Here is a 27204-nt window from a genome sequence, read left to right as displayed (position 1 = left end):
TGAGCTGCGATCTTTTTCACTTTGTAATTGTTTGCACATGCACTTGCACTTTATTTTATATTCATATGTATTAGTGCACCGTTTAAACCTTATTAGGGATTTAATATTGTTTTAATGACATATCACTTTAATACACTCTGCATAAGAGCACCTAAGCACCACTTTTTGTCACAGACTAATGGGCACCTAAGTTAAACTGGCACCAGAGAACTGAATATTGAGCCAGAGAAGACATTTCAAATAAAGATAACGCCCCCCTGTGAGTGTGACACGCGATTATTTACTTCTACTATAGATGACATCCCAAGAGTTGACAACAGAGATATGCAGAACACGGAGGAAACCATTATTTTCTATTGATATCTTGTGTAGGTGTTTGTTGATATGTTGAACAGAGAAAGCTTTTACCTTAAATGAAAACATTTAGATTAGATGTTTTCTTAATTGGGCTGCAACCCAATCATTTCAGAATTCCTGTATGAAGTTTTTTTTTGTTAAGGTCTAAAAAGAACATGCCAGATCCCAATTCCCCGAGTTCGCTCATAAAAATAACCCTACAAATCAATCATTTCCTCTATTCTTGCCAAACCTCGTCAGAGGGCCAAGCAGCAGAGCGGGAGGCCACGGACTATTTTAAGGGGATGTCAACTGAGCTCACTGTGTTCATAAAGTATATTTGGGAAATATTTTAGAAAATGCTACTAAAAAAAAAAAAGTTTTATTGGAAAACAAAAGGAACAGTTATAAACATTTGGCCACAAACATCACATTCTGGTTCATGTTTTATTTTTTATAGAAGAAATTAATACACACCTATTTGGTTTAAGGAATCCAATCCTGCTGGAATAAGGAGCGGTTTACTGTGATCCACTGACATAGATTTGCTAGGACAGAAATAATGAATAATGAAACTTGTTACATTCACAATATAACGTTAAATTGTGCATAAAATCCCTCTCCTGGCTTCCGATCAAATCCTGCATCTCACACTCCATTCTTCTCCTCAATTTTAAAGCTTTACATTCTTCTGCCCCTCCTTACATCTCATCCCTAATTTCTCGTTATGCACCATCCAGACTCTTGCTTTCTTCTCAAGGATGTCTTCTTTCTACCCCTTTGTATCTAAAGCCCTCTCCCGCCTTAAACCTTTTTCACTGACTGACCCACACCTCTAGAATGCCCTTCCCCTCAGTACCCAACTAGCACCCTCTCTATCCACCTTTAAGACTCACCTTAAGACACACTTGCTTAAAGCATATGAGTAGCACTGTGGATATTCTGAACACATGATACATAAAGCTTGGCCCACTGCAGACGCACTTACCAGAACTCCCTCCTACTGTCTCTGTACGTTCTCCCTACCTACCAATTAGACTGTAAGCTCCTCGGGGCAGGGACTCCTCTTCCTTAATGTTACTTTTATGTCTAAAGCACTTATTCCCATGATCTGTTATTTATATTATCTGTTATTTATTTGATTAAAACATGTATTACTACTGTGAAGCGCCATGTACACTAATGGTGCAATATAAATAAAGACATACAATACAATACCAAAACAAAAGATGCCACAAAAGGTTAGCTTTGTATTAAGTATCTTACATTCTTACAGAATAGAAGTAGGATTTTAAATGCACTAGAAAACAAGATGCATACAGGCATAAACCGGTTTAAGGACACTCACTTTAAGTACACTCGCGAGAAAGGACATATCACCCAATAGGCAAACGGCAGCTCGCGCATGCACCTGTCAGCACGCCCTGAACAGCAATACCGGCTCCCTACCTGTACCGAAGCTGTGCGCAAGCGGGGAGACTATAGAGCCTGTTATAAATGCCTTATTTACATCGGTTATGCACTTATATGACGATTGCAGTGCAGTACGTGCATCGATAAGTGGAAAAACGGAAGTGCTTCACTTTAAGTACATTTTCGCTTTACATACATGCTCTGGTCCCATTGCGTACGTTAATGCGGGTATGCCTGTAGTTAGATTTGTTTAATGTAATAAAACAATCATAAAGTGCAACTTAACCCAAGCGAACTAATAGCAGTGATATAAGTAACGCATTTTTTTAAAGTCGGCTAATAAAATACTATATATCTCAGTATATCAGATCACATAAAGTGGTCACATCAAGATACCTGGACAAAGGATGATGAGAATAGAGCAGGGGAGCGCAGAAGATTTTTCTGGGGGGCGCAGGGGCTGCAGAGGCCCCGCGCTCATCCCCACAGCATTTAAATTAATTGCTGGGGGTTCGCGTGAGGCCTCCGCAGTGTCTCCTACCTCGTCTTCGGCGACGCGTTGCCATGGCATCAAATGACGCCACGGGGTCACGTGACGCACGTTAAACGACACCGCTAGTCATGTGACCCGAGTGTCATTTGACGCCGGATTTTAGGTAAGGGGGGGGGAGGAGCAGTGCACAAAGTTTGCACACCCCTGAAATAGAGGATAGAAATACACACACACATCGGGCTATGTTATGGTGTTATGGAATAAAATATTTAACTTTATACATTTTGGTAACACTGACCCACCTTTTGTGATCTTGCCTGACTGCTGTACAATGTTTCTAGTGAGCATGACGCAGGCCTTCAAAAGGCAATACAGTTTGGGAGTGCACCGATTTCCTATATCTATACACACATACACACATCAGAATAAATGAGTTCTTCAGTTTTAGGTGATACCTATTTTATTTGGACTAACAATTTATGTCATAGGACAAGCTTTCGAGAGTTCTCTCTTTGTCAGGTCAGCAATACTGATTTACAAAAGGAATCTATCGCTAAAACAGAGCTTAGGAAAGCAGGAAAAAAAACCCCAGAGATGTATTGTGGGAGGTGGGGGGTAGGTGTGGATAAAAACATTGGCAGAGAGGCAGGCAGGATAATTACAAACAATTGTGACAGTGTGAGAAACCCCATATCCGCATTAAGTCCTCCTGTTTTGGTGTCAAAGAGTCTTATCATTCTGAGTTCAAATGTTTTCCCGTTCTTGGGTGCGTTTAAACATTCCATTGAGGATTTTGATTTTTAAATCATTTATGGAATGAATATGCACAGACACTATACAACACCACGAAGAAGGAAGATACTGCTCACCGGTGGGACATCATTTCTCACTACCAGATCATTCCATAAATTATTTAATTATGTGATACCTTTTTACATATATACATATAAATAAATACAGAGTCTGAGGTACTCCTGTATGTTTATGCAAGAAATTGTTGGTACAAATATACAAAAAAACTGTCAACAGGCAGTAAAGGCAGTTAAAGAAATGTATAGGCACAAGTTTTAAATATAAAGTAGCAAGACCTAGTTACAAGGGAAAATATAAAAGTTGTTGGCATTTGATTATAGACATTTTCAGCTAATGTACTTCGCGTAATATTTTGATCCTGCTGATAATGGTTTCCCTTTTATATTTCCTTGTTACTAGATCACACACACACAGACACACATTTTAATTGCAGTATAACACCTTACAAAATCTTTATTAATATACCAAAATTATTTTGTCAACAAAAAGACAAATGTTAAACAAATTTAATTTTTGTACTGAAAAAAGGGGCAAAGGGCAAATAACCAGCATGATCGCAAAACAAAACACTCCTACCTTTTGTCTAGTCCAAATGCCAATTGGTTTATAAACGCACGTGTCACTGTTTTAAGCATCAAAGCTTCAGATTTGCTTGTGAACTAGAAAAATATTTAAATGTTGTAATGCTAATAAATAACAGAGCATTGCTCACAATGAAAACACAGCAGTATTTTTTTTATTTCAGATATTTGAAGTAATTATTTGTATGCTTTCTAAAGCTCATAAAAAATACAACATACACAGATTTAATACGATTTTTTTTTTATAATTTGGACTGAAATGTCTTCATGAACAAGACATGAAGAATTGCGCCCCCCTCCGAAGAGGTATTAAAGTAGCAAAACTACATTCCGGCCACCACCTCCTTTTTTTTCATATGTAAAAGACAGTCTGGTGTTGCGAACACAGCAACAGATCTGTCGAGTTTCATCTTAGCTTCTGCAATGACAGAGGGTATGAAAAGCATATTATTCATCTAAAATAAAATACAAACTATACAAACCATCAATGATGCTCCATAATAATGCGCTACAAATCGAAGTGTCTTGCATACGATTTTCCTCTTTTCAGAATCAAAATCCTAAAAATAACAATAATAATAACTTTATTTCATATACCACTTTTCTCCCGGTACTCAAAGTGCGTCACAATTACAGTTTAGTGCACGGTACGCAGCACATAGGATTTTACAGACACAGTCCCTGCCCAGGTGCGCTTACAATCTATGTTTTTGGTATAGGGAGATAAAGTGACTTGCCCAAGGTCACAAGAAACCAAAACCATGTTCCCCTGCTTCAAATTCAGTGACATTGTTTACAGAGGCAGCGTCTTCACTGAGCCGCTCCTTCTCCCAAACATTCAAACAATTACAAAATCGCTATGTAAGAAACCAAGCATGATTGCACTAAAACACAATTATCATAACATTTGATGTCAATAAACTGTTTGGAGGATGGAATAATTGAAATCAGAGCCAACCTAGGCACAGCTCACACCTCTTCCCAAGGTACCATGGACAGTTATCATAAACATCCCAATGACATATGACAGATCAGGAGGTGCTATGGATTTAATTCGGAGAACAATTGGGAAATTGATGAACATGGAGGTGTGTGTGTGCGTGCGCTCTATCAAGGTACTTCTCACTCAATTCTACCATTGAAATCCCTCCAGATCTGAACCTTTCACATATGGAGCAAAATTGGAGTACAACACCTTCATAAGACAAACAGCCCCAAAGCTACATCCAATATGACAAATTATATATAGTTACATACATATCTGTTTATCTTCCCATAAGCAAAGGTAATTTAGTCAAATTCTTTGTCCAAAGTATCTTTAAGCCTGTAACCATGCCAAGGTGCGCCCTTTTCTATAGGTCCTAACACTACCTGCAAAAGATCTCCTAACCTCTCTACTGGAGGAGCAATGCCTGAACAGACTGGTCATTCACAGGTTCACCTTGATAAAGAGCCAACGCTTGAAACATGTAGGTGGAGGCTTTAATTTTGCCTGTGTATGCTGTATGTATCCATGCTGCTAATAAATTAGCTCTGTTTTTCACTTTGGGAACGCTCTCCCTGCTTTTTTGATTATTTCTACCTGCTGGAAAGTAGTGCTTTGTCTTTTTTGGTTCTTGTTGGTCATTCACAGGTGCCTAACAAGACCTGCTATTTAAAAGTGATACGAGCGAGCTAAAAACCAAGACCTTCATACACTGATGCGAAGAGGCACAAAGTGAAAGGATGCTCTTTGCATTTGTTGTGCTCCAGAATTGCCTCAATATATGGATCCCAAAATGTCTACAAGTATTGTTTTCAAGCAACTAAAAGTCTTTTATACAAATTGGATGATTTAATGATAACCTAGTTGCTGCAGTGCATCAAGGTTGCACTTAAGTGAAGTTTTCAACAAGTTCAGATTACCTTTATATTTATTTAAAAAAAATGGATCATAAAAATGTAAGGTGAGCCTTTCTTACCTGAAAAATGTCATATTTGCTGCCAACGATCAGTAAGGGAACAGGAAATGGATCAATTAATTCTCGGTCCTGTTTAAATGAAAGAAAAGGTCCTCATTTAATAAGATGGTAGATTCTCGATCTGAAAGCGGTAAGAAAACAAAGATGTTTCTTACACTGTTCTGAGGCTGCCAGGTGCTTAACATTTGTAGTAACCTTATGACGTACCCGGCACGGCGTGGGCAAATGTTCATTAAGTAGGGGGTGGTCAGGCAAGCCGATCCAAAACGAAAATGGGACCCCCTCCACTTCTGTTTCCTGTATGCGGGGCACAGCTGTGGCACGTGATCACTCCTGGAGCAATCACAGGACGCAGAAGTGCGGCCATACCTCCAGCACAGAAAAGGTTATAGCAGCAGTCTGCTTTAACCTCTTTTTACTATCCAACATAGTTTTTATTTATTTTTTAAATGTGATGCTCAGGAGATAGAATCATGATTTTTAACACTAAGAAAAACATACAAAAACAACAAGCAGGGCATGCTCAGGGGGAAAGATACAAACATTATAGGAGTTAAACTCAAATAGGCTTCAACAATGTAGGAGCTGGCTGATAGTAAAACAATGGCCTAATCTGGTAATAAAAAGCAGAGTGCCGTTTCGCATAGATTTTAATGTCACTCTTCACCTCTATGGATCGTCCCTGCACTAGTTGTTGTGCTGGAAATTTGTTCTGAGTTGGTAACGGTCAGAGAAAAGACCTAAATGAATAGCCTAAAAAGCCAATGTATAGCCATGGTTTGCTTAAAGCACTCTACTTTACAAAGTCTATATTTCGTCTAATATAAAATGGATGAACAACTGCGAGAAGGAGAACTAAAAAAAAACATCATCATTTTTTTCTGCATTCAACAAATACATACATGATTGCAGATGGTTGACCCTGCACGGTACTTAAAGCCATGTCAGTTTTATCTCAAGTGGGCAAAAATAATTACATTTTACACTAGCTTTTTACACTGAAATAGTGGTATATTTATATTGCTCAATATAGTGTTCCGTTACAACGCGAAGCTACGTTTTCTATACCTAGCACAAAATAAGAGTTGGTATTCAGAGCGCTATAAAAAGGTATGACTAAAATATATAAACCATTTACAGATTTTTTTCTAAAATCAAAAACTTTTGAAGCTGTGGTTTTCTGTAAACTAATTCTCAGATATGAATTTCCGAGAAACCTTCTGATCCATTATAGTGTGCCCAAATAAATATTTAATCACATACCACCGGTAAAAAAAAAACAACCACAAAAAAGCAAATATATATATATGTGTGTAAAACAGACAGTGAATCCCAGCGCTTCTCCACCGAGCCACCAACAAATGGGAAAATAAATATTCACAGTGAAAACTAAATCTGTAAAACAAAGGAGACTTTGGTTACATAATTTGATCAACCAAAGTCTCCTTTGTTTTACAGATTTAGTTTTCACTGTGAATATTTATTTTCCCATTTGTTGGTGTCTCGGTGGAGAAGTACTGGGATTCACTGTCTGTTTTACACAAATGTAAGGCCAATGTTTTCACTAGCTGCATGTTCCTTACACGGAGAAGCGCTGTGAATATATATATATATACAGTGGTTGACAAATCACCAAAAAATCTACTCGCCACACAAAAAAATCTACTCGCCACCTAGTACCAAACGTGTGCTGCTTGGGCCAATATTTACTCGCCCGTTTACAATATATATATTTGCTTTTTTGTTGTTTTTTTTTTTTTGCAACAAAATTTTTTTATTGGGGTATGGTAAATGCATAACATTGTCTAACAACACACTGTCTTACATTTGTGTCCATATTCCCTCTTTCTTTTTTGTTCCATTGTGAGCAAACATAACGTACAAGGGAGACTGACTGACATACAAGACACACGACAATGACAATTGGAGGGGGGAGAGGGGGGGGGGAGGAGAAGCAGCACAAGGAGCACTGATCTCTTTGTCCTCTTCAGGTTTCGCACCTTCTTGAAGAGGGACCCAGCTTCGAAACCCTGACTCATTATTGGAGCATTGTTAGGCTTTGCCCCCGCTGCATGCTGCAGCGTCCGCTGTGGCGGACGCTGCGCTCACCAGAGCCCTCCCCGCAACGGCGCCGGGCCCGCTGCGAGGGGAGGCCGCAGCGCTCGCGCGAGAGCTACTCCTGCTCTCAATAGAATTGAGAGCAGGAACTCGCGTCGAGCGGCTAGGCACGCCCCCGGCGGTTCAGCCAATGAGGGCGAACCTGCCGGGTGACGTCATGGCCGCGCCCCCGTCACTCCTCCGGCACGCCCCCCCCCGGTCTCTGCTCCTGCAGTGAGCTGCAGACCGGGGAATCGCCGGAACGCGCAGCCGAAAGCGCGGGCGCGCATTAGAGCGCCGTGACCGGGGCCTTAGCCTTACTTCTTGTCAGCCCTACCTGTATCATACCCAGCTACTGTCTGTACTGGCACTTCATAGGAGAATGCATCTCAAGCTATCAAAGCAATATGGTGGTGGCACCCCTGGGTGGACCCCTGGGATATCAGACTGGGTCAGCCACAGAGCCCACACTTTTAGAAAATTTGTGCCGGTGTCATTGACCAGACTCGTCAGTTGTTCCATCCGGCAAACATACCAAATTCTATTCCTAATTTTCGTAATCGTGGGTAGGTCTGGTTGTTTCCATAATGCTGCGATTTCGCATGTTTTTTTTTTTTTACCGGTGGTATGTTTAAATATTTATTTGGGCACACTATAATGGATATATATATATATATATATATAGATATATATATATATATATATATATATATATATATATACACACAGCTAAACCCCGTTATAACGCGCCTCGCTATACCGCGATTCGGTTATAACGCGGTTTTCCCGTGGCTCCCGTTTTTGCACACACTCACTGCACACACACTGCTCATTGCTCACACTGCACACACACTGCACACACACTGCACACTGCACACACTGACACACTGCTCATTGCTCACACTGCACACACACTGCTCACACTGACACACACTGCACACTGCTCACACTGCACACACTGACACACTGCTCATACTGCACACACACTGCTCACACTGACACACACTGCACACTGCACACACTGCTCATTGCTCACACTGCACACACACTGCACACACTGACACACTGCTCATTGCTCACACTGACACACACTGCACACTGCACACACACTGCTCATTGCTCACACTGCACACACTGCCACACTGCTCACACTGCACACACACTGCTCACACTGACACACACTGCTCATTGCTCACACTGCACACACTGACACACTGCTCATTGCTCACACTGCACACACTGCTCATTGCTCACACGGCACACACTGACACACTGCTCATTGCTCACACTGACACACACTGACACACTGCTCATTACACACACTGCACACTGCACACACACTGCTCATTGCTCACACTGCACACACTGACACACTGCTCATTGCTCACACTGCACACACACTGCTCACACTGACACACACTGCTCATTGCTCACACTGCACACACTGACACACTGCTCATTGCTCACACTGCACACACTGCACACTGCTCACACTGACACACACTACACACACACACACACACACACACACACACACTACACATATACATAAATCAGCCTTACCTTGGGGATGATTGGTGAGGCATGTGGCTGCAGGGGGGGGGGTCGTGCCGGTGGGGGTGGTGCTGCGGTGGAGGGGGATGATGGCTGCGGGGGCCCCCGATGCTGCGGGGGCTGGTGGGATGGCCCGGTGCAGCGCGGGGGGGCATGGGGGGGGGGGGAAGGACGACCCTGCGCTACGGCAGGGCCAGGGGGCCCTGTATTGCGGCGCGAGGGCCCTGTGCTGCGGCGGTGGGGGAGCCGGACCGGAGGGGTATCCCCCCTCCCATCTCCTGTCACGCGGTGACAGGGGAAGCTGAAGCCGGAGGGGAATCCCCCCTCCCATCTCCTGTCACGCGGTGACAGGGGGAAGCCGGGACCGCGGGGTAAATACTGTATGCACTGATGCGGCGGCCATTTCCCAGGGGTTGGAATGGCAAAAAGGATGTAATAAAATAGGAGGAAAAAAAACAGCTAAATCAATAAATAAATGTTCACAAATTTACTAAATTAACTCATATGTTGGAATCTGTTTGGAGCATTACCCTTATTCTGTCTGTCTCTCTCTTAAATACATTAATATTTTGGGGGTTATTCATTAAACTATGTCAGCGTCAAATCATTGACATCAATTGGGACTTTGTGTGTCATAGTGCCCCAATTTACATGATTGCAGCCTAATTAATAACCCCCTTTGAGTCTTGAATATGGCTTCACAATGTAAGTTGCTGTGAGTAGAGAAGTGACAAAAACCATCCACTAAACAAAACCACACACCTTTGAGGTTATTAACGTCTCGGACAGGTTCACAAACCTGCCGTTCACCATAGTCAATCCGCATACAATGCATATAGTGCAGCAGGTATAAGCTAAAAGGGATGCATGATAAAATGGATAAGAAGCCAAAAAGGGACACGGCGAGTGCTCATTTGCATGTCATTACCCAGAATCCCTGGCTGCAGTGGAAGCATTGTATGCCCGCGAATATGGGGAAAGGCAGGTTTGTGGACCTGCCAGACATGCGAGTGTCCTCAAAAGTGTTATTATACGGCTGAACGTTCAACCATTCATTATAAAGGGTTATATAAATATAATAAAACTATATCAGTTATTTTATGTGATTGTATAGTGCCTGATATAAATAGGAAACATACTGGATGGTCCTTTGGCATACTTCGCCAAATGTTCTGTTTTATTTGGTTGGCTGTCTTGGAATTGGTTTTGCCAATTTCAGCTATTACTTTCTCCACATGCTTCCTGGTGGCCTGTAGAAGGTTCTCCATTGTTGGCCACAGCTCATTGGGATTTGAAAGGTCTAAAACCAGAACTATAGAAAACATCCTGTGAAAGAAGTGAGCAAAAAGATGAGATGGTTATTTGAATTCAAATTCAAAAAGGTAAATATGACAATACAAGTTTAATTGTATACATTTGAGACTGACAATCCAAATAGTATTAACGCGTATTAACATGTGAATCCGGAACCCATTTCCTACTAAACAAGCGCAGGATAAAAAGTATACAAATGAAATCAGGACAATAACAGTTTAGCTCCTTAAAGAAGCAGTCCAAGCGACATTTTTACTTATTTTTTCTTTGTGCAGAGGTTTAAAGCAGTGGTTCTCCAAAGCTGAACCGCGCCGATTTCAGCTTTGGGGATCCCCTGCTTCTCCGGACACTTACCGCTGCAGGGGGTGCCGGTATCTCTCTGCTTTTTAAATGTCCCAGTCACGAGTCCCAATAGGAAGATACAAGGGAGGACGTCACGGCTTCCTATTGGCCCGTGAGACGCTGGACATTTAAGCCGCCATCTCGATAACCTCACAGACAGATGCAGCGGCCGTTATCCGACCATTTCTCAGGTTGAATCAAGCACGTGCATGGTGGCCCGAGATGCTCCACTGCAGACTAAATGGCCCATCGAATTAACACAGCAGATGTCCCTGCTGTGTGAATCCTACCGGGGTCTACTTGTCTGGAAGAGGCGCGCAGTAAAATAAAGGCTGAATCAGTCACTCTACCTGCGCTTCACCAACAGGAGATCGCTGGGGTTTTATTTAATTGTAAACACTACAGTATTGTAGCAGGGGGTCTCCAGAGCTGAACCGCATTGATTTAAGGTCCGGGGACCCCCTACTTCCCGAGATACAGGCCCCGTTATGGGGTGCAGGTATCTCCTGCAATGTTAAAATCCCACGGTCACGTGACCCACATGATTTTAACACAGCAGGGATAACTTTTTAGTTTGCACCAATCTTTAAATAATTATACTAAAAGTAGGCTTAAAATATATATATATTTTTTTTTTTTTACAACAGTTCAGCGTGTTGAATAATGCACAATGTCTTTCTCTTCTAATGCAAGAAAATAAAGATGGCAGTTATTTTACAGTACTATACAGGAATGTTCAAGGAAATAATTAATATCCAGTGTGATGACAACATACATATACATGGATTTCTGTGGTTTGCAAGTACAGGCAATAATAGGTAACCAACAACATTACAGTGTTTCCTTTACCAATTAAAAGAGCCCATTTTTAATGGGCATGCCTTTTTCGTAAAAATCCCAAAGTGTATTTCTATTCACAATGTTCACATACAACTGGGAAGTGCATTCACTGTAAAGAACTGTGCAATAAACTTACATCTGTGCTCAAATATTTTTGTAATTACTTACCATATGCTGTTATTTGTAATTGGTATGCAAATTAAATCCAATAACGATGTTCCCCCACCTAGTTCCCAAAAATGTGCAATATCTTTGGGCTGTAAAACAAATGAAAAAACTTTAGCAATAAAGATTTTGCCCTAAAAATAAATACACATGGCAGGTATTATTGTATGCGTGAATGCATACACACAGTGTTTCCCAACTCCAGTCCTCGGGGAACCCCAACAGGTCAGCTCTCAAGGATATCCCTGCTCCAGCACAGGTGGGTCAATCAGCGGCTCAGTCATTTTGACTGAGCCACCTGTGCTGGAGCAGGGATATCCTTGAGAGCTGACCTGTTGGGGTTCCCTGAGGACTGGAGTTGGGAAACCCTGCATTAGAAGTTCATAAATATCCCATGCGTTAAGGATGTGTGAATAGAGCCGGGTTAATCATGTGTTAAATATTGCACCCTGTATTAGCAGGTGAAATAAAGGCTGCTGCATCCTTACTTTTTATTAGTATGCAGAAATGAAACACTGTACTGTATTTACTGCTTTTTGTATTTGAACACTTCCATGTAGAGATTATTTTAAGATCGAAAGGCGTTATCAATCTACTTTCAGCTCTAAGTAATGCATTGAGAAACAAACATGAGTGAATGTATAGCGATTTTACTTTTCTTACTTCATTCATGAAATAAAATACAACTGTACTATTTTATGTGTAAAGCAGACTACATTGAGTCAACTATCAATGAGTTAAAATGTAATTCTTAAGCATCCGGAAGTAATTTGGCAAAATGTATACAGCAAATAAACATATCACTTGTGAGCACATTCACATGTCTCAGACAGGTCTGTAACCCTGCCTCTCCCCATTATCTCCTAGCATACAGACTGCAGCAAGGGATTCTGGGTAATGACATGCAAATGAGCAAAGTGTCACATTTTGCTTCAAATCCATTTTGACATGGACCCTTATAAGCTTATGCCTGCTGCATTACACAGCTTTTCAACACAGCCTGGGTTAAAGTGCATAGCCAGTAAACCTACTCACAGACAGCTGTTTCAATCTTTTGGGTCTCATCAGTGTGTGGCTAGTTATACTGGCTTTGCAAATTGAAGCAGGGAAAGGTTTCAACCACACCTCAAATAAGTTATGGTGCGTAAAAAAAAGTGATAAGAACTCTCCACCGTATAGCAAATAAAAATACCACGTGTGAGTACATTCACGCCTCAGACAGGTCTGCAACCTCTTGGCATACAGTGCTCTCTTGGCATACAGTCTTGTCTCTTGGCATACAGTGCTTCCACTGCAGCAAGGGATTCTGGGATAAAAATTGATTTTATACATGATTCTTAGGCCGAGTTCAGGGTGGCTGCTACGCAACGTGTGCGTGCACGCCCGTCGCAATTTCGGGTTGTTCGGTGGGAGTGTTCAAACTACACTTTGCCGCTACAACCCGAAATGATATTTGGGGCGGCAGTCGCGTCACGTGAGCTGGTTCAGTGAATCAGCCCCGTGATACGTTCACCCCGCCCTCGGTACGCCTCGACCCAACTCCTGCAGCCTTGGCACAGATCGCCGGGCTGCAGGAGCACGCGGGGGAGGCGCGCACGGACACAGGCGTCCATAGCAGCCACCCTGAACTTGGCCTTAAGGAGCCAACATTGAGTCACGCAGATACAATAGGAAACAAACAAAAGAATACAAATACTGTACAGTACAAAGTATAGTTGTGTGGTTGAGATTCTGCACCTGCTTGCTCAAACACCAAGTCATTACAATTCACTTATTTTACTCTACTTTCAGGAAACAGTTTTGGTGGCAGTAGCTTGGTAACATTTAAAAAAAAATTTTTTTTTCAATTACACAAACATGTACTGAAATTCTAATCTTAGGGCCTTATTCTGTAAGCATTGCTTCGGCGCCAACACACAGAAAGCACCATTGACGTCAACCAGCGCTATCGTATGTCTAGAACAAAGCCCTTTGTCTTGTAACTAAACTCATTTTTATAGAGGATGGGTCCTCCACAGCTGAATCCCCCAATTTTCATCTCCCCTCTCCTGGAGAAAAGTACATGTGAAATTACCCGTATTATTTCCTGGTTTTTAAATTGGCCGTCCAAAAAGAAACTGCAACCGATGTTCTGGCCTCATATTGGACTAAGATTTGGAAGCCATTTTGTTTTCCCTGGAAGGAAACTTAAACGCAGTAACTTCGCTGGTAAGTATCTCAGGAAGCACCAAGGGATCCGGTTTCTATCCTAAAAAAAAAATATTTTTACAGGATTGGAACCAGGATCCCCTGCAGCTGAACGGCACCATTGTTAGCACAGGTTATGAAAAAATGGAGAGGTTGTGTACACTAAAAAAAAGCACAGGGATACAGGTAGGGGAGAGGTAGGGGAGAGCTAGGAGAAAGGAAGGCTCAAGGGTTTTAAAATGAAATATTTGGCCACAAAGCTTACAGTATTATGTCCCTTTGATCTTCTCCCGAAGGTGTATTCTAGAGCTAAAGTTGGTTTTGGAGCTTCATCTCTGTTATCAAAAACATAAGATTGAACAGAGAGTTATGAAGAAATTAAACATCATCGCTGTGAAACCAAGTGATATAAAAAAATAACTAAAAATACTAGAAGATACAAAATGCGGAGTATATAAAACGGTTTCCTGATTATATGATGTGATTTGTAATGACATTAAACATAATAGACTAGGTGAGGAAAAATAAAGAGGATGGCAGAGATATTTAAAGGTGCACCAAATCTTGGGTCAGAATTATGTTACATTCCGAGGCAGAATTCATCACCGAAGAATCCACCACTCTTAATCATTTCAAAATTAAGCATTTTATGAAAAGCGTTTTAAAAAGTATGTCTGGAGTCGTGGTTGAGCAATTTTCATGTCTTTCATCGCTGTTATGAGGAAATTCCCTATCGCTCGAGTCTTTCACTCATTCAGGACAATGTATGCAGTAACTAGGTGACAGGAGGAAAGGGACATTAGCTTATCTTTAATTTATTTTCTTCTAGTTGCTCTATGCCAGTAGTTTTCTACAAATACACTCCCTGCACTCTTTCCTCACATCAGTTAATCATCTAACTGAGCCATAACAACAAAAAACAGGAGAATAACAAAATATAGTGTAAGAAATTACTTGCTAAATATGGTGGGCCAAAAACAAAATCCAAAAAAACTATACTTGGTAGGAAGTGTTGTACTGGCCCATGCCCATGGCATTTCCCATTGGACTGGGGGGGTGGGGAGGAGGGGAGGGGAACCTCCTATGCAAGTAGGATATGTAGCCAGTGTAAAACCAAAGCCATGTGCCAAGAGTATAAGAGCGTACCAGCATAACCCCAATGAAAAATCCCAACAGAGCTAAAATATACAGATCCAAATCCAATAGGCTCAAAGCAAACGTAGGGCCCAAAGGGCCCATGGCAAAAGCAAAGCCTGAATGCTCCCCACACAGTAGTGCTCATGGCAAGTCACAGCCTGACTGCTTAGAGTAAGCAAAGTCCCCTACAGGGCAGAGCCCAAAGGCCCATTGCCAATACCCGCTGCTGGGCAGAGTCTGAATGCCTATTGTAATGTCCCACTGCTGGGCAGAGCTCCAAGTCCCACTGTAAAGGCCCACTGTAGAACAGAGAATCTGAAGGCTAAGAAGGATCATAGAAGACACACTCTGGCTTTGAAATACAAGGTGGCACCTTCAACTAAGAAGAATGCGAAAAGTATGCTTTTGAATACAAAAAAGTGAATTGGGGACAGATCGCCAGTGGAACAGAAGCCTGGCAGGTAAGGTCTGGTCCTTATTCCAATGGGAATGTGCCTCACAGACACACTTATAACGTGAAAAATAGAAGGGAAAAAAAATAAATTGTGAACATATATAAAATATAGATCAATATTCCGTAAAACAAAGATTATATATGTGAACAAGTAAACAAAAATCAACAAAATAAAGTCTACAATAAAAATTCAAGGGATAACAAGCAGTGGGCTTAGTGAGTCCCTCCAAGGTTTCAGAAAATCTACAAAACAATAAGAGAAACAGTGCAACCTCCATAGTGCAGTATTTATTGCAAGAAAAACAGAGGGTATCAAAATGCTGCAGATGCACTCACAAACACAACAGATAAACGTCTCTGAATTATGCCATACAGCGTCTCCAGTCTGGGGCGCAGTATTTGTGGTAATGCAAAGTGGCACCCACGTGATCTCGGTCGCATTTCTCACTGGTGCACGTGATCTTATTGCATCTCTCACCATGTCTGCATTTCACTGGTTCTACCAGAAATAGCCACCATCTATTAGCCCCCAATCAGTTGTGGATAGTGGCAGCACAATCAGCTTACACAGGGTACCCCCAAGACGTAATGTGGCATAATTCAGAGCCGTTTTAGCTATTGTGTTTGTGAGGGCATGTGTAACATTTACTCCCTTTTTTTTTGTAATAAATACTGCACTATGGAGGTTTCACTGTTTCTCTTTTTTGTTGTGTTGATATGCTTCTGAATACCACTGGTGCAGGATCATAATTTAAGTATAGTAATTTTGGCGTTTTGCCACAGACAGCATAACTCTCAAATGAGTCCCCAGATAAGGATTAATCTAACCAGACAAAGTAAATAGCTTTGAGAAAAAAAATTAAGTATGTTTACCTATACAAATGAATCAAAAATACTATATTGGAAACATAAATGATAATTACTGTATGACATATGAGAGACCACAGAGGTCAGTGGACCCAACTCATGCCTGTAACACTTCTGAAAGATGATACCCTTAAATACAGCAGTCTTTGAAAAGGAGATAAGAATATAATACCTGTCAAGACATCGGAGAATAATGGTTGTTTTACCCTGAAAGACAAAAGAAAGAAAAATAACTGATACAATAACACTAATACTTTGTGTAAATATGTTAGAAACCAGTAGACGATCTAAATTTCCAACTTTCATTGCAAACCGAGGACCAAAATGTTCGCAAGTCGTCTCCTAAAGTTCTCTTACAAAGCAATGTGTTGCAGGCCTCTCACAAGGGCTTAAGTAGGATTGGTAAATGTATCAAAATAAATTTATACAGTGTCTTACCTACTACAAATTTTGATGAGGCGGACTAATGACAGCTGCAAAATCTCCAAGTTTCTCATTAAACATAAGTGGCGTAGGGCAGGGGAGCTTTGGAGGACTTACAGACCAGTCATTAGAACAAGAGTGGGTAATTACTATTTACACCCATACATACTTAATTTAAATAATGTTGATGGACAGTATCAGGGACAGAAATACCACTATAAAAATCCAAATAATAAAGATTTAATGTTAATGAACTGCATTGCTGAATATTAACCTTAATTACAAGGATCTTCACTACTAGTGAGATATATCAATTAAGCCGACATTATTTAATGGCTGTATGTGATATTGAGGCAAGTATATATAAACAAACCCATTGGACAAATTTAGGGACAGGAATGTATCAATGTGAAAGTGTCTTGATACAATATATGCCATAAGCGTAACGGATAAATATTACATCAGAACTCATAACATTAAGCACATACTTCACTGGAAAGAGACGAAAGATGTCAGAATATGATAAAACGGATAACATCAATAATATCTCAGTTTAATTTTGCGACAATATTTTTCATACTCTGTGGAGGCATTCTCACATAAATGACCTAATCAGGTCTCAACCTAGAAATTGAACTCAGAGCCTAAGTTTTTAACCTGTGAATCCAGAAGGTCTCTCTCCTGCTCAGCTCTTTACTTACATCCCCTCCTCTCCAGTGTTGTTTCACTTGCTCTTTAGCTGTAATTATAAGACCTTTACAGTCTCCTTGACGGCAAAGTGAAAAATGATTTGATACACTGTGTGGCTACTATCCTCTTGATGTTGTTACTCAAGTGTTCAATCACTTGTTCTGATGGGCCTCGTGATCTTGCCCACATATTGTTGCCCGCAGGGACATTCCAGTAAATAAATTATAAAAGTCTGAACTGAATGTAATATGACTGACTCTCTATTGTAAACGAATTACCTGTTACATTTGATTTAAAGTTGAACTTATCTTTTGCTCTGAACTGACATGCTCTACACGTTGTACATCCATACTATCCCTTACTTTAGGATAACCATCCTGTTTTGGTGGTTTTGTTCTTAATGCACTGGATGCTAAACTCTCTTTTAGGTTTTTCACCTTCCTGAAAATCAAATGGTTTCTCTGGGATATGATCCCTAATGATAGGGACATTCCTTAAAATGTCCCAATGTTTGTTTCTGATTTTTTTTTTATCCTTTGTGAATCCCTATTGTAACCAGTCAAGAAGGAGAAGTCAAATTTGCCAATATTTTGTTTTTCTCTTTTACTTTTAACAGGTTTGTCCTTTCTAATTTGTCCAATCTTTGTGAGCTTCCATAACCATCTCTGATGTATACTCCTTTTCAATAAATATGTCTTTTATAATTTGACTGTTCCAGAAATACCTCTATCAATACAATTCTGTCAAATACGATGGAATTGTCCGAAATGGACATTGTCCATCCATTTATCATGGTGACAACAGGAACGTAGGATGTAATTGTTGATGTCTACATCTTTAAAATTATTTTTTGTTTTTAGTTTGTTATTATCTATGTAGATCATCAAATCAAGAAACTCTACCTGTGTCTTGCTATATTTTGAGGTAAACTTCAAATTTGAACCGTTATCATGAATGGCACGGAGGAACTCCTCTAGATCTTCCTCTCCCCCCCTCCAGATTAGCAGCACATCGTCATTATAGCGCCGCCATAGGACAAGACCCACGCCGGGCCCACCCTCGGACCAGATGTTATTGTCCACCCACTCTCCCATGAAGAGGTTGGCATAGCTAGGCGCAAATCTGGTACCCATGGCGGTGCTGCACCTCTGGAGGAAGAAGTCTCCTCCGAACCAGAAATAATTGTGATCCAAAATGAATCTTATTCCTTCAATTATATGGTCTATTTGACTATCGGGTAATTCTTTATTTTTGTTTAGTATATATTTAACTGCTGCACAGTCCTGATCATGTTATAGAAGCATACAACGGTCACATCGCAAGTAGCCAGGATGTAATGTTTTTCCCATTTCATGTTTCCAAAATGTTAAGCACTTCACTTGTGTCTCTTAAATGGGATCTGTTTTGTGACATATTTTTGGAGATAGGAGTCTATGTACTGAGACAAAGTCGGACGAGCACGGAGGAGGTGCCCATAGAGACGCCGGAGACCCGGAGGTGAACGATCGACACAGCTGGGGACCCAGTGCCGGTTGCAGCAACTCACGACGGAGCTGTGGCAGTGAGATGATCGTAACACCAAGCATTTTTATGCACTATTTAGTGTGACACTGAATACTTGGGCATATGGTTTGACCCCCATTTAACATTCGGGTTGCACATTGATATCCTGATATCCAAAATCTATGCCAAAATAGGTGTACTTTATAGGAACAAATCCTCCCTAAGTCTGCTGGTCAGAAAGCACATTGCACAGCAAATGCTGATGCCAATTATAGAATATGGGGACATAGTATACGGCTCAGCACCACAAACTCACCTTGGCAAACATGATACCCTCTACAATTCAATATGCCGTTTTGTTCTCCAATGCAACTACAACACACATCACTGCGAAATGCTCAAGGAACTCGATTGGTCATCACTCGAGTCTAGGCACAAAATTCATCTTTCCTTTCTTGCCTTCAAATACTTTCTGGGCAAGCTACCCATCTATCTGAACAAGCTCCTCACCCCTACCACATGCAGCACTTATCTGAGATTTGACTCCAAAAGACTGTTCATGGTCCCAAGGTTCAGCAAAGTATCCGGCTGCTCCTCCTTCTCTTACCATGCACCCCAAAACTGGAACAAGTTCTTTCAAAACTAAAGCTGTCTCACATTTGTATCTGGTCTGTAACATACGCCTATAATATATATTATCTCCACCTGTGCATGCAATGTCTTGAATATAATGTATACCCTGTTCACTTATGTAACCATGTATATGTAACCATGTACCATTTGTCATCTTAACTCTATGCCCAGGACATACTTGAAAACGAGAGGAAACTCTCAATGTATTACTTCCTGGTAAAACATTTTATAAATAAATAACATGCACACCATGTAAGTGCATTTCTTATCTGTTTTAACCTATAAAAAATACTTTCATTCGATCTGCGCAATGGTCCCTGTTCTCTCTTTTCACTGAGGTACCAACTTCCTGACACTTTGAAGACTGCCACGTTTGTGATTTCACCTGATTATACCACAATATTAGGAGTAAGAATTACACAGGAGCCAAGATACGATTATTTAATCACCTGTTAGAAAAACACAAGCACTTAGCTGTTTGTTTCTTCCTGTTTATCATTTTGCATTCCTCCCAAACTCCCCCTGGGTTTTTGAAGCACTCCTGATCCTGGTGGTCTCAGCATGTCTTGACGCCGATTAAAATGTAAGCTATTTAATGCTTTGATGTTATATAAAACTGTTTGCCAATTACATATTGCACTTTAGTACAATGCATTGTTTTTACTGAATAAAACTAAAAAATACAACCCTTTTGAAGTATAAGAGTAAAATGCAATATGAACATCGATCAGATAGAAATACATATACACACACACACACACACACACACACACACACTGTATATTAGTAATCAAATATAAAAAGTATAAACAAAGGAGAGATACAAGTTTTGTAGAACAAGACTATGTAGATTTGTTATAGCTTGTGATACCTTTTAAGCATCAACATTACATTTCTTCATAGAAGAAATTATAGAGTACAGTGCTTTCAAAACCCTACAGGTTTGTTTAAGTTTACTCTACACTTGAAAAAGGTACCTGTGAGATTATACACAAAGAAGAAACGTATTGAGGTTTGAAAGAGCATTGTACACTATAATTTCCTCTATAAAGAACCCTAATATTAGTCCCTTAAAGCTGAAGTTAAAGCAATATCCTACGTGTGTGGTTTTGTTTTAAATAAATCAGTTCTGTACTATGAGAAAATACTTGTAGCATTTTTAAAAAATACAATTTTAATGTATTCTAAAATAACAAGCATTTTTGTTCTTATAGCAACCATTTACAAAGCAAAGTCACATCCCCTTCCCATTCCGAAACTGCATCACCATTTTGAGCCGTGCCCTCTCTAGCAGTGAACCAATGGCACCTAGCGCCTGCCTGGTCACATGATCTTCCTCACAGAACTGTGGCAGCAGAAGATTACCCAAGATTACCGAATATTCAGCGATCGATTACAAGAGAACGGATCGATCAGCAACTTAGCTAATCACTTGTCAGTGTGTAAATTGTATGGATGAGCATATTGAATGGAAAAAAAAAACAGCTTGAACGGCAGCTTTAACAAAGGTACCACAATCTACAATGAATCTACATGTGAAAATATGAAACAATAGAATATATCTCAAATAACAAAACAAAAACATCTAATACAAATATAACACATTTACACTTGCATTAGTATATGATACCAGTTCACAGGGAGACAGTGATGAAAAGCACAGATGGCCGAGCCCTCTAAAGGGTGCTATGTCATATCATAACCACATCATAGCACTAGTGAATAGTCATAAGGCAGAGTTTCAGAACTTTTTATTTTTTAAACAGGGCACCCCTATTGATATGAACCAATTGCTGGGGTACCCTATCATCATATCACTTCTTTTTTAAGTTCAAATAAAACTGGATAGAAACTGATACCAAGTATCAAATTACAATATCATGCCCCAGTTACAATTACAGTGTTCTCATAATTGACTGCAATTGGAAATCTAAAATTCCGTTGTTCTGTTATGTTAAATGTAATGCAAAATCGTTAATCAGCGATAAATTCAGAAAACATTGCAGCATTTGGGTTGATGCACCAAAACCTCACATATTTCATTTTTTTCCACAACGCACCCTTAATGTCAGTCTGAGGCACCGCTGGGTGAGAAACACTGCTGTAAAGGTGTCCTCCTGGGCCAGAAGGTGTCTTATAGCACAGCCCCTCCTAGTGGCCCATATTACTTAGATAAATAGACGTCATATGTAACAATTGTGTAGTCTATGTAGTGCATAGTGTCAGTCTACAAGGATTAAACAGATATTCACACATGTTTAATTAAATGTTATTGTGGATCTGTGTTATGTTGCTTTTTCTTTCTATGTTTGCTGATGCAACTACCACATGCAATCCTGCAAATTATTATCTCCAAGAGAACCTTATCAAGACACACAAAGCATTGTGAGTCTTTATAAAATAGAAGGAACACAGTTGTGTTACATAAGTATGCACTGCATGCTACTGAGGGGTTAAGGTTCTAGCATAACCTCCCATACAAAGGCTGTTCCCTAACTATTGTCATCAACACTGTTGGTAATCAAATACTATATGGTGTCCCCATTATTTGGAGTCTTTTTATCACCAAATGTCCATTCCCATATGGATATTAGCGTATAATATTAATTTTATTGTGTGATGCTATACACGGTTCTTTTTGTATTTTCAATTCACATACTGCACTGTGCACGGATCGATGGAGACAGGCACCAAGGAGGACTATTTTTCAGAAAGATATTTCACACAAATATAGCATAAATAGTTCATATTTGTTTACAAGAGAAATAGATCCGTTTTACCCCATTTTTATTGCCCAAGAAGAACACAGATCTCTCGGACAGTTCTGCTCCTTCTGCGTCATCATCATCATCCTCCTTTCCAACATTTTCTTTTTTCTGCACCTCAGATATTGCGATGTCCCAGAGGCAATCGCTGAGAAAGAGAGGAGGAAACACAGGGATGTTATGACAAATGAAAACATTTTGCCAATGTTTAGAAAGCTTTAGACAGTGATCAAAGGTGCAAAGTTTGTGTAAGAACCTCCAGCTGTGGCACTTCTAAATTGTGCAGAGGGGTTTTTTTTTTTTTTTCTTTCAACCAGACTTAACAAAACCTTGTTGCCTTTCATACAACAGCATCATCCAAATCGAAATGACACAAGATTTGCCTGTGGCAGCTGCCTCACACACCGGCCCTGGTAACCACATAATACTTCGGTTACCAACCACTGGTTAACAAAAGGGCCTAGAAATATGTTATCTGTGAGGATGCAAAAGAGACTGTAGAATACAGCTAAGATAAAAGATATTAAACTGAAATATATAGGAGATGACCATCATATGGTACAAGTGCTCCTCTTCCTCTCATCGTTATTGTTTTTACTGGAGAATGTTGTCATCTGAATTGAGGGGAGACTTTGGTCCTAGTTGTGACTGCATCTTTAATCCATCATGGAAGAAGTTAATGGGGGACTAAGAGATGTTGGGGATAAATAAGGAAACACCAAGTTTACCCCAGAAAAAAAAGCCCTTGTCTGAAATGTGAAATTGTATGACGCACAGATGGCATTGTAAACATGCTAGGAAAATCATGATGCCAATGCTAATACAAAAAACAGAGACATGGTATATTAAGTGATATTTAGTGGCACAATCACCCCCATTTTAAACTATGAAGGGGGTGAGATGCTCTTCAAATTGCCATGTTCTCCCTTTCTGCCCCATGTTTAGAGCTATTATGGTATAATAATGAGTTAATAAGTGCACCGTGTATGATGCCACATTAATAAGTATTATTCAGGGCACCCAATTCACAACTCCCATCAGCAACTAACTTATAAGTGAGATTACTGATCTCCATAAGGGTGATCCCACCTAAGCGTATGGAGAATCTTGTGTTTTAGTACACGGAGGAGACCACAGCACCTCTGCGGGTGAGTGAATGTGCTGAAGCAGAGGTGAGAGGGGCAACTCTTCGGCTCCTAACATCTGCAGTGAAGAGGAGGGGATTCCCAGCACTGGCCCCGCATCTCACTGACATTATCTACCCCACTAATCCCCGGGAGGGGTCACACACACCACCCCACCCCCTCCCCTCTCTGGTACCTGAACCGAGACATCTCCCCAACTCTTGTCCCAGAGAGGACGCCGGCGACAGGATCGTTCCTATGGAAACCACCAGGCCCCGGCGTGCACCGGTGACGTTAAATGCCAGGGAGCATGATGGGAGTTGTAGTTTCTCTGCTGCTCTCCTCTGCACATGCTGTGGGGGTGTATGGGAGATTGAAAGGCCGTGATTGTTTGTGTTCGCTACTTCTAGATGTATACACACCAGCATTAACCTCAACGAGCAAGGTTTCAAAAAGTTATTTCAACAAATGAGATTTTAATAGTCTAACCCGAGGTGTTTGGAGGCACAGATCCCAATGAGTGACATGATCACTGACACTGATTAAAGCCGCACAGACCTGCGTTGGGTTTATTTTATAGGTGGCTATGAATTCGGTGACATGTTAATTTATTCATTTTATTGGATATGTGACTCCCCTGAAGTGGACAGGGGTGAGTGCTGTGTGTTGAGGGAGTATATCTATGTCTCCTTGCTGTAAGACTACTTCATAACCAGTGCAAAGAGCATCCATTTCAGCAAGGAAAAATATCTTACCTCTCAATGTAACCCTTTATTCAATTTGGTTCTGGTTTTTGTTGTTGCAGCAATTCAACTTTGATAAAGATTCTCCAAGATGCCTATATTTATCCTCCCTCCTCCCGTCTCTTTACATTCTCCCTACATACCCCTTAGATTGTAAGCTCTTTTCCTCGTGTTAGTTTCATGTCTGAAGCGTTTATTCCCATTATGTGTTATATTATTATGTCCAGTGGCGGACTTACCTTTTTGTCGCCCGGAGCCTGGGGAAGGGCCTCTGCCCTAGGGTAGTGACAGCGGCATGTGATACCGCATTGTCATGGCAACGCGCTGTCGCATGCCGTTGAGGTATCATTTGACGACGTGACGTTACAGGAGACGGCCCGCTCCAGAAAAGGTAAGGCTCTCGCACACATTTTCTCCCCCAAAAATTGCCGCTCTAGGCTATAACCTACTCAGCCTAAGGCTGAGTCCCTGCTAGCGCTGAGCGGGCGGCACTTGCGGTGGTTACTTACATATATAGATATATGTAAGTCCCTGCTCACGCGCGCCGCGCAGGCACGCACGCTCACCCGCGATCGGCGCTTAGGTAAACAAAAAACCTATACTTACCCGCGCGCTCAACTACCCGCAATGTCCCCCTTCTCTCCCCCCCCCGCGCGCGTACAAGCAGGACACCCGGCGCTCATGCTTGGAGCGCTCTCCAAGCATGAGCGCGCTCAGCGCCAGCGGGGACTTATCCTAATGGGAAATCCGCCACTGATTATGTTATGTATATTACTGCTGTGAAGCGTTGAGTACATGGATGACGCTATATAAATACAGATATACATAAATTAATATCAAAAGGAAAACATCCACTGCTCACCTGTCACTGAGATGTATTTTTTTCTTTTGTGCCACATCCTTTATAATGTTTATTTGGGGTATACAAATAGTTAAGAGTGTGTAGCAGGGTACTTCCCCTTACCTCTGTAGGTAGCCGGTTCCGTGGTTCGGGAGGGTCGGGGGAGGTTGCGACGGCCATCTTGCGGTTGGCGTCGCATGTTAATATGGACTGTGTGTAGCGCGGGTGGCGGCCATGTTGTGGTTAGCGACGCTGGAAGGGGAGGTCCTGCAGACCAGGATTTCCTCCGCGGGACTGGAGGCAGCGAGGCAGTCCTAACGGAGCCGTGGAATGAAGAGGTAGTGTCAGGGAGCAGTCAAGCTTCCTGGACTAGGCCAGGACCTTACCCCCTAGGCCCCAGGCAGTCCCCTCACTGTAGCTAAGCATTTGAGGGATCGACAACAGCATAGGGATTATCCTGTAGTGAGATACCTCAGCGGAGCAGGACAGCAGACTGTGAGTGAGTTACTCCGGTTGGAGGCAGCACCGCGTGGCAGCCCGGACGTGAGGCGTGAGGGGCTTGTTGTCAGAGACCCCGAGGCGTGGGACCTGACCACCCCCTATCTTGGAAGCATCCTCTGGTTACTGGCCTGTACCAGGAAGGTAGACGTGCACCAACGATACACGAGGGTAGCGCTGCCCTCACATATACACTTGGGACAAGGGAGGCCCTGATGGATACAGAGTTTCAGGTACCCAGGGCACCCTAAGTATTGGGGGTGGGGGAAACAAGCACCCATATTGTATTGTACTGTTACTGTGTTGTTATTGTTAATGCTGTGTTGCATATTATTATCTTTGGGCATACTATGGGACCACAGTAAAGAAGTATTACATAGCCTGTGTGAGTGTGATTTATGGGGTATACAGTATAGATATACCGGTTCCCGTGAGGAGTTATCTCGCCAACGCTGGGATCCTCCCGGGTGGAGGCGCTGCACCCATTCTCCCAAGGAGTGGAGACTTAGCCCCCTGTAAGCCAAACAGGTAGCACCGTAGCGCGTAACGGTAGGGACAGACTGACTAAATCAGGAAGTGCCATGCATTAAGTACAGCTCCAGTAAGCACCACCCCTGTGTCTCTAATTGGACACAAGGCCTGATGACACTACCTTCACTGACTCACTGCACAGCATGTGTGGGGAAAACCCATGATTGCTCCTGGCAAACCTGCCCTTAACAGGTATTACTGCCAGGGGGAGGACAGAACTATAGCCCCAAAACAACCCAGGGCTACACTTGCAAATATAAAATATAGTGGAACGCCATCCCCTCAGTGACCCCTTGCAGACGAACTTACCATTACACTCCCCCTACTGTCTCTGCACGTTCTCCCCACTTACCACTTAGATTGTAAGCTCTTCGGGGCAGGGGCTCCCTTTCTTAATGTCTACTTTTATTTTGAAGCACTTATCATGTCACGTGTGTTACGTGTGTAAAGGGCTATGTACTTGGATGGCACTACATAAATAAAGATAGTTACATACTGTATATCACACTTCAATCATTCACCTTATGTTAAAGCAGCAATCCCCACCGCTTGTTTCCTGTTTAATATAGCATGTTTACTTCATGGAAACAGTTCCTACTGTCCTGCAGTTTGGTGACCAATTTGAATCGACTGAGAGGAGACATCAGCACCTGAACCTGTAAAGCTAGGTCCCTGCTGCAGTCGGCCGCGTGCGCGCCTTCTACCTGGCAGTCCCCAGTGCCCCCTCGCTCACTGCGTACTGTGACGCATCACCCAGCAGGGGCTGCAATAGGATGGTGTTCCTGTGCGGCGATGCCTCACATGGTGCGCCAGGGAGCCAATCAGATGCTGGGATGCGATCTCCATTCCACACACAAACCTGCAGCCTTGACACTAAACAGATGTGATGTGGCTCCAGA

The 27204-nt window shown here is 41.7% G+C and overlaps 1 protein-coding gene across 1 annotated transcript in view; it reads right to left on the bottom strand.

The window, feature by feature from the left end:
- The window catches only part of DYNC2LI1 (dynein cytoplasmic 2 light intermediate chain 1), a 44127-nt gene extending 20111 nt beyond the window's left edge, over nt 1–24016 (bottom strand). Inside the window, exons 1-10 of the mRNA XM_075595781.1 lie at nt 23889–24016; nt 22584–22716; nt 16727–16761; nt 14362–14431; nt 11913–12001; nt 10388–10574; nt 5598–5666; nt 4119–4196; nt 3632–3714; nt 814–884 (exon numbers count right to left, since the gene is read on the bottom strand). Coding sequence (XP_075451896.1) covers nt 814–884; nt 3632–3714; nt 4119–4196; nt 5598–5666; nt 10388–10574; nt 11913–12001; nt 14362–14431; nt 16727–16761; nt 22584–22716; nt 23889–23902 — 829 coding nt within the window. The 5' untranslated portion in view covers nt 23903–24016. The remainder of the gene's footprint in view (nt 1–813; nt 885–3631; nt 3715–4118; nt 4197–5597; nt 5667–10387; nt 10575–11912; nt 12002–14361; nt 14432–16726; nt 16762–22583; nt 22717–23888) is intronic.
- Between the last annotated feature and the right edge of the window lie 3188 nt (nt 24017–27204).

Source organism: Ascaphus truei, chromosome 4, assembly GCF_040206685.1.
Source record: "Ascaphus truei isolate aAscTru1 chromosome 4, aAscTru1.hap1, whole genome shotgun sequence".
In the NCBI taxonomy this organism is placed as follows: Eukaryota; Metazoa; Chordata; class Amphibia; order Anura; family Ascaphidae; genus Ascaphus; species Ascaphus truei.
The sequence above is the reverse complement of the archived record's forward strand: the minus strand, read 5'-3'. Positions and strand labels throughout refer to the sequence as shown.